General features: G+C 36.1%; 5 protein-coding genes across 5 annotated transcripts; 1 reads left to right on the forward strand and 4 right to left on the reverse strand.

Annotated features, from left to right (window-relative positions):
• LOC18778932 (probable solanesyl-diphosphate synthase 3, chloroplastic) lies at positions 711-4,831 on the reverse strand. Its single transcript, XM_007211661.2, has 6 exons — positions 4,186-4,831; positions 3,931-4,064; positions 2,446-2,573; positions 2,259-2,362; positions 1,789-1,916; positions 711-1,603 (listed from the first exon to the last, which is right to left on the reverse strand). The coding sequence occupies exons 1-6, from the start codon at positions 4,439-4,441 to the stop codon at positions 1,055-1,057; spliced, it is 1,299 nt and encodes a 432-aa protein (XP_007211723.1). The 5' UTR covers positions 4,442-4,831; the 3' UTR covers positions 711-1,054.
• LOC18778508 (glucan endo-1,3-beta-glucosidase) lies at positions 6,480-7,663 on the reverse strand. Its single transcript, XM_007213927.2, has 4 exons — positions 7,446-7,663; positions 7,275-7,300; positions 6,942-7,176; positions 6,480-6,760 (listed from the first exon to the last, which is right to left on the reverse strand). The coding sequence occupies exons 1-4, from the start codon at positions 7,495-7,497 to the stop codon at positions 6,735-6,737; spliced, it is 339 nt and encodes a 112-aa protein (XP_007213989.1). The 5' UTR covers positions 7,498-7,663; the 3' UTR covers positions 6,480-6,734.
• On the forward strand, positions 7,843-11,183 carry LOC18780720 (fatty-acid-binding protein 3, chloroplastic). Its single transcript, XM_007211947.2, has 5 exons — positions 7,843-8,280; positions 9,620-9,721; positions 9,993-10,148; positions 10,231-10,445; positions 10,695-11,183. Exons 1-5 carry the CDS (start codon positions 8,070-8,072, stop codon positions 10,851-10,853), a joined length of 843 nt encoding a protein of 280 aa, XP_007212009.2. The 5' UTR covers positions 7,843-8,069; the 3' UTR covers positions 10,854-11,183.
• LOC18778782 (receptor-like serine/threonine-protein kinase At1g78530) lies at positions 11,479-13,608 on the reverse strand. Its single transcript, XM_007211435.2, has 5 exons — positions 13,061-13,608; positions 12,635-12,973; positions 12,240-12,494; positions 12,001-12,134; positions 11,479-11,789 (listed from the first exon to the last, which is right to left on the reverse strand). The coding sequence occupies exons 1-5, from the start codon at positions 13,194-13,196 to the stop codon at positions 11,589-11,591; spliced, it is 1,065 nt and encodes a 354-aa protein (XP_007211497.1). The 5' UTR covers positions 13,197-13,608; the 3' UTR covers positions 11,479-11,588.
• LOC18780155 (NAC domain-containing protein 66) lies at positions 16,769-18,267 on the reverse strand. Its single transcript, XM_007212682.1, has 2 exons — positions 17,848-18,267; positions 16,769-17,011 (listed from the first exon to the last, which is right to left on the reverse strand). Exons 1-2 carry the CDS (start codon positions 18,265-18,267, stop codon positions 16,769-16,771), a joined length of 663 nt encoding a protein of 220 aa, XP_007212744.1.

Genomic DNA, 18,884 nt, shown 5'->3' on the forward strand with positions numbered 1-18,884 from the left:
CCGAAGAACAATGGGCACGACTGACGGGCCGATCAATGGGTCGGTTTAGACTGTAAATTAGCGGGCCGAATTAGGTCCATCTACAGTTAAAACTTATGATCCAGCCCGTTGATTCGTATTTTATTAATTTATTCAGAGAATTTGGATATAGCCTTTTCTACATTCTAAATCATTTTTTCATTTCTTTTTTCATTTATACAAATAAGAAAAAACTTGGGCCCTTTAGATGTTGGTGTGGCCGCTTGGAGTGATCATCCTTTGAACAAGGTCTTGAGTGAGACGGTCAAACCACGTTATTTGCTACCATGACACATGAGCTAAGTACACAAGTAACGTATCTTGAACTTCTACTTTTCTTTTTGTGTCACGGCTGATTAGTATCTAATTTTATTTTTGTATCAACGGGGGTTAGATGAATTGATCTTGGAACTTCCTTGAACATTGAGAATAGAAATATCTTTATACCAATAGCTAGTTTGGAATTAAATTTGCCTAGAAAACTAACGCATAAGTCTATGATTAGAAATATCCTGTAAAATTTGATGTTTCAGATTTTTCCTTAGAAATAAGAGTGATCATCCAATCTAATTGGATTGGATGGAACAAGATTTCTTCATTATTAGGCCGCACTGGATTGAATGGAAAATTTTACAAATCAAACAACATTGTATTGAATTGAGTTGTGTTCATGAATTCATCGACATCCCTGATTGAAAGTAAATGTATGAACAAGATAGCAATAAGAGAAAATATATTGGTCAAAATTACTGATGACCCCAGAATTTTATTGTACAACAATGGTGAAGTATTATTTTCATTTTGTGCCAATTTGTGAAGAATGTATAACTAAATCAACAGTATAATGAGCTTAAGATATAGCATATTAACACATTTACCCAATTAGCAAGCAGTGGCTATCAGCTTGTCATTGGCAGAAGCACTTTGAAGATGTGCAGAAAATGCTTGTAGTGATAGAAGCTCCACTTTTTAGCCTTTTTTTCCCCTTCTGCCTAAGAAGTTCTTGTCTATAAAGGCCTTCCAAAAAATTAGCCCACTAATCAATCCTTTGAAGATTAAACATTACCATATCCTCCAGAGCTAATCGAAATGCAGTCTTAGGGAGACACTCGAGATTTTGGATTGCAAGATGAGCTTTCTCTTTTGCTAACACTTGTGCTTGTTCAATGCCGCCACATGCCTTAACCAATCTAATGGCTTCGTCAAGGGAACCAGTATCACTGAATTCTGATTCAATTATATCTCTTAGTTTTGGCTCTTTCTCTAGAGCAAAAATTACTGGGGCTGTCAGGTTTCCTTTGGCGAGGTCAGTTCCAGCAGGCTTCCCGAGCTGCTCTGCGGACTGTGTGAAATCCAATATGTCATCAACAACTTGGAAGGACAGACCAAGATTCTTACCATAGTCATACATTTTCTCTGCTATATAGCTATCAACGCCACTAAAAATGGCAGCTCCTTTGGTACTGGCAGCAATCAAAGAGGCTGTTTTGTAGTAGCTCTTAATCAAGTACTCCTCCAGTTCGACATCACAATCAAACAAGCTGGATGCCTGCTTTATTTCACCACTTGCAAAATCTTTGATAACCTGCCACAGCACTAAAGAATTACATATAAATTAAAGGTTTCAAGTATTAACAGATAATAGCCTCTTTCTCATTTTTGGTTCTTCAACTGGTGAGTTTAAATTATTTAGAAAACACACTAATGACTCTAAGCATTGAAAGAAGATTGCGACTCATGAAGCAAGGGTAGGAATATGACACAACTTACCTGACTGATGAGCTTAATGACCTGAAGGTTTTCTAGATTTGCAAGATACCATGATGACTGTGCAAACATGAAGTCCCCAGCCAGCACCGCCACTCTTGTACCAAACATTTGATGAACAGTTTCCTTCCCTGCAAAATAGGTTCACACTCATTGGAAGTGATCTGGGGGCATAAAAGAAAACAAAGAAATGAAATACTAATAAGAAGTGTGGAAACATGCAGTAGTCGCTTTGTGTTAGACTGGGAATATTCAGTTTTCTGATAATGTTATGAAACTTCAAGCCGTTGGAAGTAACATTACTTTCCACTGGGATTTCTTTATCAAGTTTATTTAGAATATGATCAACTTATGGATAGATACTGTAGTAGCTAAAAACTGGGGGCAAAGAATAGGTAGGTGATATATTTTGTCACAAAGAGACATCTCTGTAATTTTACAAGTGACATCCATAAGAAGATAATAGTGCCTACCTCGTCGCATGTCACTTTCATCCAATACATCATCATGTATCAAGCTCGCAGTATGGATCATTTCAATGATCTCTGCCAATCGACGATGCTCCATGGTAAGTTCCCTGAATAACAAAGTTCAGGGCAAAGTTCATAATCTGTTAACTTCATAAAATACAGCGCTTTAAGAACATTGGATCAAACTCACTTCAACCCAACTATTTCTGATGTTGCTCTGGACACTAGAAACACCAATGCTGGTCTCATCCTCTTCCCACCAGCACCAAAGATCTGCTCGGCTGCGGACATTAAGACAGGGTTTTCTGCGCCAACAATCTGAAAGAGCATCTTATTACAAAGTGTCCTTTCCTCTTAAAATTGGTATAAACAGAAAATAAGGGCCTGATAATATAGATTCAACAGGCATTGGCCCTCGTATGTGCACTAATCTAATTGTCTATGAATTATCAACCACATTACTTGTTTATCATACAGCAACACTGAACCAGAAGAAAACATGGAGCAAAGTAATGAAACATTACATTAGCATGATTGATTTTCTACCACTTGCTAAGTGAACTTAAATTATTTAAAAATAGTGTCATCGAAAAATGGCAAATCATTTAATGCTAAATGACCTTAGACATCAAGTCTATAACTCTTGATATGGTCTGTCTACCTCAACAAAATTCTATGAACATTTTTGGTATGACAAGGGCGCTAAAGTTTGACAGTGAGAAAATTGAAAAATTGACATTTCTAGCAAAGGATGATTGATAAGAAGTTTTACTGTACAACAAATTCATGACTGGAAACGTATTTCCATGAATGCAACTCAAACTCGTGAATCCAAACACCATCAGGTCAGACTGTCGCATGAATTTTTTCCTCAAAATCAGCTCACTTGGCAAATACAAGATTGGGACAAAGACAAGGATGATGATGATTTGGAAAAATAAGAACTGATAAATGGGATAAGGTGAGCAAGAAACAACAGGGTAAAGATTTATGTTGCCTACCCAAACAGCTGGATTAAGGCACTGCTCACCTCTGCGATTGGATATGTATGCTCAACTATAGCTGATAAGCGATCAAATGGATAAGAGCCTGATCTACATAGAATGGGAAGACATGGACAGAATAAGTGAACAAGGATGCTATTCATACCTAAGGCCCAACAATGAGAAAGAACAGATAACCTCAAAATAAGCAAGACACTTCCACTTATTAGTACATTAAACGTAACAATTATGGCGTTAACAAGGTCCTATGTACCTTTAGAAGAGTTATTTGTCATGATACCAAAACATCAAGAAAGATACCAAATTTCCAGCTCCTAAATTAAGCACATCACAGATATCGCAACTAGCAACAAGAACATTCACACACATATTGTTTCTTAGTCTAGTACTGCTTTCCGCATAGAAACATTACAAACTTTATTTCTATAGCTTCACGGGAGAAGGTAAAAATGTGTTCTTTTTTCTAAAAAGGATGTCACTAACTACTACTCATACAAATATAGTAACTGACAGAAATGCCATCAAGCAGAAAAAAAAGATTGTTTAAAACTAAGCTCAGCCGGCACGAAGAAATGATTAGAAACTGTACAATACATAGCAATATTCTAGACCATAAATACCTCATAGCTATAATATTACACAACACCAGGAATTTCAATAGGAGTACTTACTGACTGAAGATTTTGATTTAATGTCAGGAGGTCATCAGCAACCACTTCAAACAAATTTGTCAACGAAACAGGCCTTCTTGAATCTTTGTTTAAATCCAAAACTTGTGGAAAACCTTGAGAAACACCAGAAACACCTGTAATGGTACAAACAAGAACCAAAACAAAACTTTAATTTGAAGCATTTGGTAGAAACAAAGCTCTACATTCAATTAACTAAAACTTCAACTTCAAACCAAAATCAAACTGTAGTCTTACTATTTAGCAGAGTCTCAGCTGTTTTCTTTGGTACTGGAGTCTCAGCTGTTTTCATTGAAGATACTCCACACCGAATTCGGTCCCGCCTACCACAAACCAATTTCCGAGCTCCATAACCTCTACAAATGCCCTTAGAACTTGCCTTTGTGTAATTCCTCACTGAAGAACGGTCCAACAAAGCATTGGAAGAACACCCACAAGCCACCAAATCCAACACAGCTCTACCCTCAAGACTATGGCATGTCATTGACATCATTCTAAGCAATACCCAGAAACCAAAATGACCAAAACTCAAACTAAAACCAAAAACCCAGAAGAGAAAATCAGCTCAATTTCTCATAAACCAAACACCAGCAACAAAATAGTCATTAAGACAGTTGTGGGAATTGTAGGAAACTCTGGAAAAGAATCAACTGAGGCCACTGGGTGGGAAGCTTCTGTTTTAGCATGGAGCACAAGTTGGAATTAGAATTGAGTGGATCCAAGAAGCCCACATGGAAGAAGAGTTCTCTTTGCTTCTTATCAGTTGGAGAGAGCGAGAGATATGAGTGACCCTCAGAAAAAGAGTTGGTCTTTGTATTGTGGGGTGAAGTTTAAAAGGCTCAACTCAAAGAGGAAGGGAAGTCCTTTGGCTTGGCTTATCTATGGTTGCAAATGAATGTTTGTCCTTGGAGTTTTCAAGTTTGTTGGTCAAATGAGAGCCAGAAACCATTTCCCTCTAAACGACGACTGGTTGTCATGACTATTAGATTTTCCACCAATCAGATCTTTCTTTATATCGTGTGATTTGTTTTGTTCTTTAGCAATTCTTACCTTGTATAATAGATTATTGCACAATTTTCGTTTATATTGTGAGGGTGGGGAGTCACAAACGTGATTTGTGAACTTCAAATCATTTTCATACAAATTTTAACTCAAATAATTCTTCTATCTTAAGAATATTTAGTGAAATTATTAATTTATCTTTTTATTTTTAAATCATTTTTGTTTGGTCGATTTAATTTTATTCTTTCGGCCAAAGTGGCCCAAAAGAATAAATGACTTGATAATGAAATGTGATCGAGTTAAATCTAAATAGAATGCCAACTGATACATGCCAGTGCCACTAACATTAACGTGATAGTTATGCAGCTAATGTATTCTAACCTAGTAAAAAATTAGTCTTAATTTGTAAACTAATAGTCTTATAGATTAATACACAGTACACTAATGCAAGAAGTACACGCAAGTCCAAGGAAAAACAACCACAATGACACATATATTACAATGCTAATAACATCTGCCTAATTTCTTTGGCCAATAGAACCAGGTAAAGGTCAAATACATAATAGAATAGGTGACAGGTCCTGCCTCTGCCTATTCCTAATCTCTTGCCGCTCCCTCCACAGCACCTTACTTGATTGATGCACGTGGCATTATATGTGTACCATATTCTTGTTCAATCAAATCATGAAGGCTTGAGAGTCATTCGCACATTAAAATTTTTGTACTACTCATAGTGTATTTCAACCACGTGCCAGATGATTAATGGCTAGTTCTATGGGAGAAGCATCTATTGTTTGAGTTTTTAACTCTCTATGTTTTCATAGGATGCTATGCTTGTGTATATGTTTATGGACTCCTCAAATATATTTTGGGAATTGTTATTGAATTTCATAAATGTCATAATGCACTTCTTTTAGAGTTTTACAAAAAGAGGAGGAGTTCATGATGACTTTTTTGGTGTCTCAATAATAGCTCTGTAAAGTTATATGAAATGTATATTATTGGTTAGCGCATAATGTATTGGCCAAAATTTGGTTTTGTGTACCCATCAAGAAGGGATAGAACCTCAGAGAGGCTCTGCTTTCCTATACCAGAAGTTTGAGCATGTGTTGCCATCATGTCGCCATTCACCTACAAGAGTTGTCACTTTGCTGACTGCAACCTTAGAAACTAGATTAAAGATCAAATAATTATTGCAATTTGATTTCTGCCCCTTTCATCTTAAGACAAACATCAAATAAGCAAACATTAAGTGCCAAGTTCCCTGCCTAACCTTATCCTTTTTTTGGCCCCAAATGGTATGGGACCATGGGATGCCCACACAATAATATATGCCCGGTTTAGATGTGGAAGTAGGACAATGCGAAGAAAATGAAAAACAAAAAGCCTAAAGGATGCTGATCAGCTTGGGATACCTCTGAAAAATGCATGTGCTTTTCTTTTACCCCCCTCCCTTTTTATTTTTTTCTACTTTTTTATATATATACAAGCGATATTAGAGAATGAGGAATCGAACTTAGAATCTCAAGTGCCATGTACCAAGGTAAATACTCTCGACCACTACTTGAGTTACAAACTTATTGTTCCCCCTTTTTTTTAATTAAAAGAGAGCAAACATTTAAAATTTTATTGAATTGAGGTAAACTGAAAATTTGACAGCCGTACCCATATTGCATATAGGGTAATACTGAATGCTAAATTCTACAAACAAACAGAATACACTCAAGAGTTTTTTTTCTTTTGTTTGGAAGAAGCACATGCATGCACTCTCTTGTACTGGGGAATTATGCATATATACAGTCACCATAACCTGCAAATCAACACAAAAAGAAATGTTACACAAAAATGATATGGCATAATTCATTTACCATACCAGTAGAAATAGTTTTCATGAAATTATATAGGATCCAAATCAAATGAAATTATATGGTTTTCCATGAAAGAACTTTGTAATGTTTCTCAAAACTTCCTTACTAAGAACTGTGACTTACTTGGATCAGTCATGACAATGAGGGCAGAGCCCCTAAAATCACAGTTCCACTGGTTGTTCCCCTTAGCTCGGTAGTATTGATTCATGGCTATAGAGGCATGATTGATGAGGTTATCTGGAGAGGAGCAGGGGCATCCCTTTCGAAGTATCTGGCAATCTACGTGAGAGCACGCGTAATTTAGATTCGCTAGAAGTGTTGCTTGGTCTGATGAAGGCTTTGCCACACACCAAGTTTTCTGCATTTCCACAACAGAAAGAAAAAAGGTCAGTTCAATGTAAATTATAGATTTGTATTTGAATTTCTATATTTCATACTTGAGGAACCTGATGTTACCTGTCCATTTACCATGAGCAATGTTTCTGCAAAAGACAACAATAGATTTGTGATCAGAGGTAAAATTCTGCCAATGTGTAGGAATGCATTTAAAATATTGGGGGAGTTTGGATAAAGTTTAATGCAAGGAACCTGATATAATGTTGTAAGAAATCATGTGAAATAAAGTACCTGAAGTGAAGGACAAGAGCAGGAGCAACAGAGAGACAGCTGCTTTAGCCATAGAGAGCTGTTATAGTACTAAGTTTTCCTACTGACTAGCTGTGCTGAAAGCCTGAAACCAAACTGATGATGAAGAAGAGTGATCTTTTGGGTCTCTGAGAAAAGAAACAGAGAGATGTGGGATTTAAAGTGAAGAAAAAGGCAAAGGTAACGGCTATTTTTCATTAACTGGAGTCGTCATCAGTGAGCCGTTTTGGAGTTTGGGATTCTTGGAATTCTATTGGAAAGTTTCAAAGACTGGAGCTTTTGAGGACATCCACGTGGAGTGACTTTGCGTCTCTCTCACATCATCACCCTCATCATCAACATTGTCCTTTTATATCGCCTTTTACAGTGGCTTATTGGAGTGAGTGAGCAAACTAACTGATCGTTTCACTTACCACCGACTAATATTTTACTATTTATGGACAAACTGTAGGTACTTTTTTTTAATTTTTAATTTTTTACTGCAGAGTGAAACAGAGTGCAGGCTAGCTGAAGCCGACCTTGCTCAACCTATCAAAATCTTGTCTTTGAATTACCAAACAGTTTAATTGGGAAAAGGGTTTTCCTGGAAACACCAAAAATACAAATATGTTTGAAGCTCAAGCAATTTGCACTCCAACAAGGCTCCAATTACCCTTTTTTACCAGAAACTGCATTTCCAGACCCAGAATTGGCTTTGTGGCTAGAATTTCAAATCCAAATGAACTGTTGTGCCAAACCCACTCTTGCTCTTTCTTGTCTCCTCCAGAGGACATTAGAACTCAGACCCGTTTCACATTCAATGCTTCCTCATCTTCAGGTAAATTCCTGTTACCCATCAGCTTGCTGATTTCTCGTTTCATTTTTCTACAGGGTTGCTTTTCAATCTTGTGTTATATGAAGTTAAATGGTTTGTTATTGTGTTGTTTGAAATTCAGCTGCCATGATGAGCAACTGATTTTGGACTATTTTCACTTTCTTTCCCTGTAATTCCGAATTGGGTTTTTGGGTTTTACCCCACCAGTTATGCAGAACAAGAAATGCATCTTAAACTACTAGCTACATTTGCAAAGAACATATGTGATCCTCAAATGGTTTTGTTTTTCAAATGTTTATCAGATAAATAGTATGGCTGCAGAAAACCCTATGGCAAAAATCTTGTAAATGTGGTCAAAATTTTGGATAAAAAGCAATCAAGTTTCTGGCCGGAGAGTAGATAGATTTCTAAAAGCCGGTGGCTTTAGTCAATTATGTTATTATGGCTTACTATTAAACAAAATTTTATGTTAGAAACACTGAAGTCTAGCTACAAGAATTCTACTAGACTTGACGAAAGCTTTCCTTTCTGAAATTCTCAATAGCTAGGGGGGGGATAGAATTTAGAACACAGTATGATCATCAAGATAAGTTTTACTGGTGTAATGAAATTAAAGGAAGGTACTATAAAAACACTGGCTTTATGTGGGGAAACTTGACTCAAGATTAAGCTGCTATTATTGGACTTAATACATGCAAAGACCATGTTCTTTCTGAATAAAACTTGACTTTGTCTTACTTTATCTGTATGGAACATGACACCCTGCAATTTTTTGGTTAAAGATGACACCATTTTTTGTAAATGTCATCAAGTTATAATGAGATAATCTCACATATTTCGGTTCTCTAGATCGTACATTTGTATGTGGCATAATTGCACATATACATCTGTAGTGGGATCTTATTATATGGTGCTACCAGTTACAATTCACAACTGCACAATGCGTTGTGTAATTGTGCCTGAGATATTGCAAAGCACAGAGAAGTTGAGGTCAAGGACACAACTTGAGCACTAAGTGAAAAATAATCTGGTTCATTCTTATTTTTTGTTGAAATTTGAGATAACTAAAAGAAGTAAAGATAAATAACTTTCTGTTAAGTTTGGATGGCAATGACATTCGTTTACAATTACACTTACTATAAGATGCCTTGCCATGAAACTCTTTGTAGTGGTTCAATCAAATTGTGTTATCACTGGTATTCCCTATCATGTGAAGCTACTGTATGAAGTGTTGATTTGCAAGAATAAATGTGCTGTTCCTTTTTAATCACTTATTATTTTCTCTTTTGATTTTATTCCCTACAAAATCTGATGTGTTTGCCCTATGTAAACAAAACTACAGTTGGAAGTGCAGAATACATAGAGGAACCTGCTACCAAAGTGAGATTTCAGACATCTTTGAGCTTACCAGGTTGCTCGATTTCATTGTCGTTGCTTGGAACCGGTCAGTTGCTTCACTTAATACCAAAGTGTATCCATTCTAGAAAAAGAAAGATTGCCATTTGTTGAGTTTTGATACAAATAGTTATGATTAGAAATATTACAGTAGCTTTTCATCTATTAACGTAATATAACAGTTCTGTCACATAGTACCTACTACTTTTAACCACACCCATGTTTTTGTTAATCTTTTGAAGTTATGAGATTATAGTAGCTTTTCATCTAATGGCTGTGGTTCATGTAGCATATAACTTCAATGTTGGCAATGGTTGCAGGATACAGGGAAAAAGTCTTTGCAATTATTGGCGTTAAAGTCTATGCTGCAGGGCTATATGTGAACCAGTCCATCTTAAATAGTTTGAATGCTTGGAAAGGTAGATCAGCTGCTGAGATTCAAGAGGATTCGTCATTGTTCAGCACCATTTTTCAATGTAATGATCATAAAACTTGTGCATCTTCCTTGCTGCACGCACACACACACAGGTTGCTAAAATTACTGTTCTTTAATTGCAGCTCCTCTGGAGAAATCATTACAGATTGTTCTGGTTAGAGATGTTGAAGGTAAAACTTTTTGGGATGCCTTGAATGATGCTATCTCCCCAAGAATCAAATCACCCACTCCTGTTGATGAATCAGCACTGTCCACATTCCGTAGTATCTTCCAAGGGCAACCCCTTAAAAAGGGAACTTTCATATTTTTGACTTGGCCAGACCCTTCGAAAATGCTTGTAAGTTCTAATTTACAGGTCTACTCTATTTTTTTTTTCTAATGGCTATCAACTATGCAGGCTTGTTGGTGTTCTATGTTTTCCCTTGTTTTTTTCTTGAATTTTCTTGGGACGCATTCTGATACTTTGTGTTTTTTGCTGGTTTGCAAAATTAAACCACCATTGTTATTGTTATGCTTTCTTATACTATTTTCTCAATTTTTTTACCTGCAAGCGTTCTTATCCGATAAGATTTATTGTGATACTTAGGTTTGCATCTCTGCTGATGGGCTTCCGTCTAGTGTGGATGCTGCAATAGAATCAGAAAATGTGGCTTTGGCTCTTTTCGATGTATTCTTTGGAGATACTCCAGTTTCTCCCTCCTTAAAATCATCCGTTGTGAATGGACTGGAATCAGTCCTCAAGTAGATGACACAAGTTAGCTTTTTCCTTCTTCTTTTTTTGGAGATATGGTTTTATTCAACTGCTGTATGTCTGTCTATTTGTCACTTGAGCTGCTTAGCAAAAAAGAAAAAGGTTACTTGAGCTGTCATCTTTCTTCTATGTATCTGTTTATGTACCTACTTGACAAGGAAATTGATGTATAATCTAAAAGAAAATATTTTTCGGCCCTCTTTTGTAGGATATCTTCTTCTATGTATCTGTTTATGTACCTACTTGACAAGGAAATTGATGTATAATCTAAAAGAAAATATTTTTCTCACCTATTTATAAACTTGAGCCAGGTTGTTCGTTGTATCCTTATTGGCAAGTCTTTGATCTCGTCTTAAATTAATTATATGTCTAGTCTAGCAGTAAGCTTCAATTCTTTAAAGGAAAAAGTAATTGCTTGGACCTTATAACCTCTGGATCCAATCATGTAATTATGGCATTAGAATTTGTTTATTGGCTTCTGCTGTGGCCAGGGTCTAGGGTGAGGGTAATCTCATTAGATTAAAGTACAATCTACAACATAATTTAGTTACAGATAAAGGCCTGAAACAAAGAATTAATGTATGTTTCAATTACTCATCACTTCTGCATATCTGAGAGAAATGATGGAAGAAAGCTCTTGATAAGAAGGCTAGGAACACTTGAGGGCATAAACTGGTGTATAGAATCTATACATTGTCTAAAAGAAAGGAGATGCATTAATCATATGATTTAAGTCTCTTTTACAACTTTGTTATTTTTTATCTCCTCAAGCATCTTGACAACCTCAACCATGGTAGGCCTCTTGGAAGGCTCTGGTTCAAGGCACATTAAAGCAATACTAAAGGCATTGTTAATCTCATCGGTTGGACAACACCCTAAGTTACTGTCAATCACATACTCCTCCTTTTTGTCCTGAATAACTGCCTTCACCTGCAACATCGTTAACCGATTGATTAGCAAGTAGATCAAGTACTGATCAATGATGAAAGCAATACTAGAGACTATTTTGTTGATTAACGAGTTGCCTGGGCACTATATCTGAATTTGAACAAGAACAGATTGAAAATACCACAAGAACATGGAAACTTGGTGAAATTTTCCGAACATATCATTTAGCAAAAGAATGGCTGGGTTTACTTACCCATGTCACAAGCTTTGTACCCTCCTCAATAAATGCTTCATCTGTAGGTTTCTTTCCAGTTAGAAGTTCTAATAAAACCACTCCAAAACTGTAAACATCCCCTTTTGCTGTTGCTCTTCCTGTATCGAAATATTCTGCAGAACAAAATTTCCATCTTATACCAATACACCAGAAGGTAATTAAGCAGCATGTTACTGAAAATATAATTAATAATTGGGTGGTAAGTACTGCAACTGTACCAGGAGCTAAGTATCCAAAAGTTCCAGCTACAAGTGTTGAAACATGAGTCTTATCTGGTTCCATCAAAGTGGCCAGCCCAAAGTCAGAAACTCTGGCCTCCATGTTTTGATCCAACAATATGTTGCTTGATTTAATATCTCTATGGATTATGTGAGGGATGCAATCATGATGAAGGTATGATATTCCTCTTGCAGTACCTAGTGCTATTTTGTATCTGGAAGGCCAATCCAAAAGCTTCTTCTCCATTGATCTTCCTGCATCAAAATTTACCAGATGATCAGACAATATAAAAGTTAAAACCATGGACTTTGCTTCACTATATAGTTATTTTTTAAATAATCAATTCAGAACTCAAGACTAAAACCTTGGCTTAACTAAATTTGAGATATCATACCTTGTAGGACTGCATCCAAACTTCCATTAGGCATCAAGTCATATATAAGAAGATTGTAGTTTGGAGCAGTGTAATATCCATGAAGGGTCACAATGTTGCGGTGCTTTATGTCCCCCATCGCTTCTAACTCTCTCTCGAAGCCTCGGTCTCTATCTGCACTTCCTCTGTTCAATCTTTTCACAGCAAAGGCTATGGACTCATTTACTGTCAGTTTATAAACTGTCCCATAGCCTCCAGAGCCAATGATGTCCTTGTTGCTCAACTTGAGTGTCTTCTTTAAGAATGTATCTGATTTGAGAGATTGCATTGCAGAAGCCCTAAACAAAACCATTTTCCCACCTGCACATGTACAATACATTAATTAGCACACTTCTCTTCCCTTTTCAACAAGCAAAATACTTTACATGCAAAATCTCAACCATATACCAGAGACGCCATCTTCAAAAACCAACTTCTTTCTCTTCCATCGCCTATAGATGAGGACTGAAATAACAATCTTTGATATCACAAAAGCAATACAGCATATGGTTATGTAGAATGCTAGAACCAAAGTCTTTCCCATTTTCGATTCTCTACAAATCGACGAGGGGATTTCGGGCACTTTCAGCTTGGTAGGGGGTAGTTTTCTTTCACAAAGAACTACACCAAGGAAATAATTTGGAGAAATTGTTTAGCAGAAGTTTGCTTTGTCTGAAACCAAAGTTTATTGATATATGTTCATGTGCAAATGGAGAGGACAAAGTCTAAAGAGCATGATAGATCTAAAAAGTCTAAGATGAGCATCAACACTTTATAATATCAATACAGGGCTACAAAGCAACTTTCTAATCAAACAGAAACAAAGTGCTGTTGGATCATTGAAAATTTGACACATATTTGTAAGCGCTTGATAGCGGAAGGGAAAGGCGGCCAAGTACACTTTTTGTCTCTCTAATGAATTCACATTTTACTTAAAGGCTGCAACCAGAAAGAACATACTCGATACTTTAATTTTATAGCCTTCACATTTCTTTTTGCTTTGGTTGCGGAAAGAAAATCAAATGTGTGTCAAGTAGTGTGTATGCATCACGTGAAATTCAAGCTGTGACCATATATTTCTACACCACCTGTCCTTTGCCATTTATGTCGGTTCTCAAAATTCACACACCAAAACAGGACTGCCCTTTTTGGGATGAGAATTGAAAATACAGCCGTGAACTGTGAAGGCAATGGGCTTGATTTCATTCATGGTCAGGGACCCCACAGATTTGGATAAATGGATTAAAATATTCTTTTTTTTTTCTTTTTTTTTGACAAAGTTAGCGAGGAGGTTTAGGGGGTTTCTCTCACCCACATTGTTAAGGTATCATGTAGATTCGAATCTGTGACCACTGGTCTGCAAGTTAAGGTCAATTTTTCACTCGGCTAGACCTCGTTGGCTTAAAATACTCATTATTAAGTCAACTTTTTATCAAGGAATAATGATTATCCACCGAAAACTTTCTTTTGAATTTAACATTTTCACGTAGTGTTCTACAATATAAAAATGAATGCGATGATACAAGTGAGCGATGGATTTTTACTTTACAATATAGCATTATTAATACATATTAATATAAATTGATTGATAACACTCACTACTTATTGTTTGACAGGGAAAAAGAAATGTAAGTTCTTGTCTAGTTATTCAATCCAACTTCGTGGACTCATAAAATTCATTTTGGGTACCTTGGATAAATTAGGTTAGCTTTATTGCGTACATAAACATTAAGCTGGCCTTGTCTTCATCCAAACATCTCCCAACCCAATCAAGAGGAAACTCAAACTCAAGATATCCCAAATGTAAACCATGGCCAAGTGGGAAATAGATTGGATTAAATCTCAATTTGATAGGCAGATTAATGCTAGCATTACATTGTATCTAGACTAGTAGCATTATTAATCACTGACACTAGATACCAAAAACATTTATTAAACTGAGCAGAATAGGGAGGAAACAGAAAAAGGGAACTGGTTTGGTGAGGCATATTCAAAAGAGACAGTTGCACCAGTGGCAATGGGGATCCCATTATTAACAAGGCACTCATTGTTGCCCAAGGGCCTCAATATTTGAGGGCGTATGAGTCTCTCAGAATGAAAAGAGCCACAACTCAGATGGATTTGCCCAATTCTGCATCCACTTGGGCACTCATTCAGAATTTGAACCTGGAAAACTTGGCTACCTCAAGGAACTGTTTCGAACACTCCGCCGCGTTGGCATCGGGCACGATCCTTTCTACAATGTCACCACAAATTCGAGATTATCCTTCTTGCAATGTTCACCGCAAGTTCAAGATTAATAAACATGTGGAACATAATAGTAACGTTCTCTTGTCAGATATATGACATGTTATATTTGAATGTTACACGTATAAAAAAAACATAAAGTTTCAAGATTAAAGTAAATATCAATACATGTAAAGAATGTGTGGAGAGAGAGAAAAAAACCATTAGTGAAACTAAACAGAAGAAGCCAAATTGTAATGAGAATGGTAGGGATGGCTCTCATCTTTTCCTCTCTCTAATGGACAAACCGAAGTGACAAGTAGTGAAGAAGCAAAAGATAGAAGTCTATAAGGTTTGATTTGAATCGAGTGGTATTTTTCATCACTTTATACAAGTTTTGCAGCTCTGCTTGTTTAAGAAAGAAACCTTACAATTAATGTCATAACTCTATATAAGGGAATGTTAATAGCGGCACGCTCTTGCCTTCCTTTCTAATCTTTTCCATTTATTTATTTTAATGCTTTGAAAAGTTATGATTTCTTTTTTTCTTTTCTTTTTTTATGGAGGCACCGACGCTTATCCAAATCCTTATACAATTTGATCACGTTAAACTTCTTTTCACATGGTGGGGGTAACGTGTGCAGCTCTGTGCTACATAATTCATGCAAATGGATGTTTCAATTTATTTCCCCTGTCCATTTGAGCCTTATTCACTGCTATACATATAGCCATCGTTCTAGTTTTTTTTTTTATTAGAGATAATTCACTCATCTCCTCTTCCTTTCTATCTAGCCTCTTTCTTTTTCTTTTTTTTTGAGGGACTTTGAAGTAATGTGTGGCATTGCTATGGAATCTTATTATCCAACCGCGTGACATATTGTTTCCCTCTTTTCGGTAATTCATGATCATGAGATCTTGGAGCTATAGCTTAGTATGATTAAGCTTATTTTTATTCTTTTTGTTTCTTGTTGGTTGTAAAGTACTGGTTTTATCAATGAATAATGATTGCTTTCCATTACATATATGTTATAATATTATATTATATTAATGATAGCTATTCACTTTTCATTTTTAAACATGTACATAATTATTATTTATTCCATATCTCAATAGTGTAAATCCATTCCGTCCGCATTATTACATGTGGATTAGTAACAGTACGTAGCATGCATGTCCAATATAAATTTTTATTTCTACATTTTTATGGGATTTGACTTAATTATCCGTTCATTACAAGCAGAAACTGGAAAAATAAAAATAAAAAGTGGCTTCAATTCACAGATGACACAATCCTCTATATGACTTCCATGATATTCTACTTTTTTTGCCGTTTATTTTGGTTTATCCAATCATATACTTCATAGAGTTGCAGTCTTAAAGAGACGTGACAACGCTAACTGTTGTTTGAAACGCTCAGTACTGTTGCTTGGTTTCAATGCCATCTCAATAGCTCTTACCAAGTATTTATCTTCACAATATTTTCACACATCCTTTCCTGAATAAAGCATTTTTGAATATCCATATCTTTAAGTAGTGTATATGCATATATATTTTATTATTTTGTTCGTATATATAACTTAGGAATTCTTCACCACAATAGCTATTACACCAAAGTACTTCAATAAATCGTTTTGTGTTTAAAATTTGGAACGGTTTTGACCAAGCCTGCATGCACTCAGCAAGCTAAACACATATACATTACATACTCGCACTTCTTAGTTCTAATAGTGTTGTATTATGATTATGAACAAAAAAATGTCAACAATTTCTACGAAATATTATTCAAACAAAGAGGAATTACACAAAAGGAAATAATTATGCTCGTAGTGTGCAAGAGATTAACCCTAGATATCGTTCATCAGGTAATCCTCAAGAAACCTAAGTTGATCTTCAGTACTTGTGCCCTGCTGACCGTACTGTGCAAAGTAAACTTGGATTAACCATGGTGTCCTGTTCACCCTCAACATCGTTCAGAAGGAAATCCTCGAGAACCCTAAGTCGATCATAAGTACTTGCGTCAATATGCTGCTGCTGATCATGCACATGCTGGGCTTGGATTTCTCCACGGGAAGGCATGTCTACTTCATGAGTTTGTCGTTCTTCTAATTTGCTTTTGCCCGATGTTTTTTCTTTCTAACAAGACAAAGAACAATTGTCTCTTTGTGAGATTTATCAACAATATTAACTTCACAATATTTTCACTTCCTTGCGCAACTTTGTCTTAAATAAAGCAGTATTGAATATCCATGTCTTTAAGTAGTGTATGTGTTTTATTATTTTCTTCGTAGATACAACTTATGAAATTCTTCGCCATATAAATAGTTAATACACGAAAGTACTCCAATAAATCGTTTTGTGTATTAAATTTGGAACTGTTTTGACTAAGCCGCAGATAAACAAATGCACTAAGCAAGCTACATATATATATACTTATAGTGTTGTATTAAGAACAGAGAAATTACAAAAAGAGGAATTAATTGTGCTTGTACTGTGCAAGCAAAATTGGATTAACCCTCGATATCGCTCATAAGGTAATCCTCGAAAAGCCTAAGTTGATCTTCAATACTCGTGCCCTGCTGACCGTACTGTGCAAGCAAAGCGGGATTAACCATGGTGTCCTGTTCACCCTCGACATCGTTCATAAGGAAATCCTCGAGAACCCTAAGTTGATCTTCAGTACTTGTGCCAATCATGTCCTGCTGATCGTACTGTGCAAGCAAACTTGGATTAACCATGGTGCTATGTTCACCCTCGACATCGTTCATAAGGTAGTCTTCCAAAAAAAGTTGATCATAAGTACTTGAGTCAATATGTTGCTGCTGATCATCATGCACAAGCTGGGCCTGGATCTGTCCACGGGAAGCCATGTCAACTTCATGATTTTGTCGTTCTTCTAATTTGCTTTTGCCCAATGTTTCTTTCTTTCTAACAAGACAAAGAACAATTGTCTCTTTGTTTGGCACTCGCACGAGAGATTCATCAAGCTGGAACTCAAGCATGATCCAACGGTCATCGTGGGGTGAGCCAGGGTTCATGTATCGAAATCGTTTTCTGATGCCAATATCATTCCCACAAGCACGTATTTTCTTGCCGGAGTCTTCTCCTTTCCAAACTCCGGTACCGGCGGTGCCAACTGTTCTGCAAAACCGCGAGCCATTTGGGGTCTTCTTCTTGAGTGTGGTGAAGACGTAGATGTCTTCTTGATCATCTGGTGATGAGTGGAAATCTCTCCATATCTCCCATGGTTCTTTTGCACCGTAGAGATCGCAGTCAGGAACAACACCTTTAGGATAGTTGTTTCCATTCACTCTGGGGAGAAGGTAGTGAAGAAGTAGTTCTTCTTCTGAAGGCCTGAACCTGTACCCAACTGGAACTTGATAGCCACCCATATTTAATTCTTAACTAGGGTTTCTAATTAATGATGTGCAGCAGGAGAAAAACCAAAGGCTGCAAGTGAGAGAGCAACTAATTATTTGGGGTGTATTTATAGTGGTTGAATTTCTTGTAACCCACAAGTTCAGGTTCCGAATTATTTGGGTAATTATTTTATGGACAAATCAGGGCTTGACATGTAAGGTGGATTGAGATAAACGAGCATATATACCGGGTGTATTTTGTTGCAGATAATTATGCCAAGGAGAATAAACTAAATCATTGATAATAAAGAAATACAAAAATTATGGTCTTAATTACTCTTTTGTGTTGTTTATCATTGGACAAATTATAATGTTTTTATTTTGTTTTTGTTGCTTTGCTACTTGAAATAAGGAACGAAAACAAGGGCTTTTTGTTCCGAAACTTTTATTTTATCCTTATCCATAGAGAATTTTTGGTGAACATGAACTCTTACTTTCTTTTTGTTTTTATTATTTTATATATTTATATCTTTAATACGAATTAGTTGTGTTTTGAAAATTTTCTTAGATAATTAAATATACAATTTTAAATTATTTTGAAAATTAATTTAGCCATAAGGATATCATATAGATATATCCAAGAGAAAAAT

This window comes from Prunus persica, chromosome G4 (assembly GCF_000346465.2).
Source record: "Prunus persica cultivar Lovell chromosome G4, Prunus_persica_NCBIv2, whole genome shotgun sequence".
NCBI classification, from domain to species: Eukaryota; Viridiplantae; Streptophyta; class Magnoliopsida; order Rosales; family Rosaceae; genus Prunus; species Prunus persica.

Bases quoted from the DNA above. Each gene is read 5' to 3' on its own strand.
- LOC18778782 (XM_007211435.2), bottom strand. From the start codon at position 13,196: ATGGGAAAGACTTTGGTTCTAGCATTCTACATAACCATATGCTGTATT. The intron at 12,495-12,634 runs GTATGATATCTC...ATTTTGATGCAG, and splicing joins TTTGGATGCAGTCCTACAAG to GAAGATCAATGGAGAAGAAG. The intron at 12,135-12,239 runs GTACAGTTGCAG...TTTGTTCTGCAG, and splicing joins TTTTGGATACTTAGCTCCTG to AATATTTCGATACAGGAAGA.
- LOC18780720 (XM_007211947.2), top strand. From the start codon at position 8,070: ATGTTTGAAGCTCAAGCAATTTGCACTCCAACAAGGCTCCAATTACCC. The intron at 10,149-10,230 runs GTAATGATCATA...CTTTAATTGCAG, and splicing joins GTTCAGCACCATTTTTCAAT to CTCCTCTGGAGAAATCATTA. The intron at 10,446-10,694 runs GTAAGTTCTAAT...TGTGATACTTAG, and splicing joins CAGACCCTTCGAAAATGCTT to GTTTGCATCTCTGCTGATGG.
- LOC18780155 (XM_007212682.1), bottom strand. From the start codon at position 18,267: ATGGGTGGCTATCAAGTTCCAGTTGGGTACAGGTTCAGGCCTTCAGAA. The intron at 17,012-17,847 runs GTGCGAGTGCCA...TTGTCTTGTTAG, and splicing joins TCCAGCTTGATGAATCTCTC to AAAGAAAAAACATCGGGCAA.
- LOC18778932 (XM_007211661.2), bottom strand. From the start codon at position 4,441: ATGATGTCAATGACATGCCATAGTCTTGAGGGTAGAGCTGTGTTGGAT. The intron at 2,363-2,445 runs GTGAGTTTGATC...TTTGTTATTCAG, and splicing joins TCAGAAATAGTTGGGTTGAA to GGAACTTACCATGGAGCATC. The intron at 1,917-2,258 runs GTAGGCACTATT...CCTATTTTGCAG, and splicing joins TGAAAGTGACATGCGACGAG to GGAAGGAAACTGTTCATCAA.
- LOC18778508 (XM_007213927.2), bottom strand. From the start codon at position 7,497: ATGGCTAAAGCAGCTGTCTCTCTGTTGCTCCTGCTCTTGTCCTTCACT. The intron at 7,301-7,445 runs GTACTTTATTTC...TGTCTTTTGCAG, and splicing joins GCTCTTGTCCTTCACTTCAG to AAACATTGCTCATGGTAAAT. The intron at 6,761-6,941 runs GTAAGTCACAGT...GTTGATTTGCAG, and splicing joins CATTGTCATGACTGATCCAA to GTTATGGTGACTGTATATAT.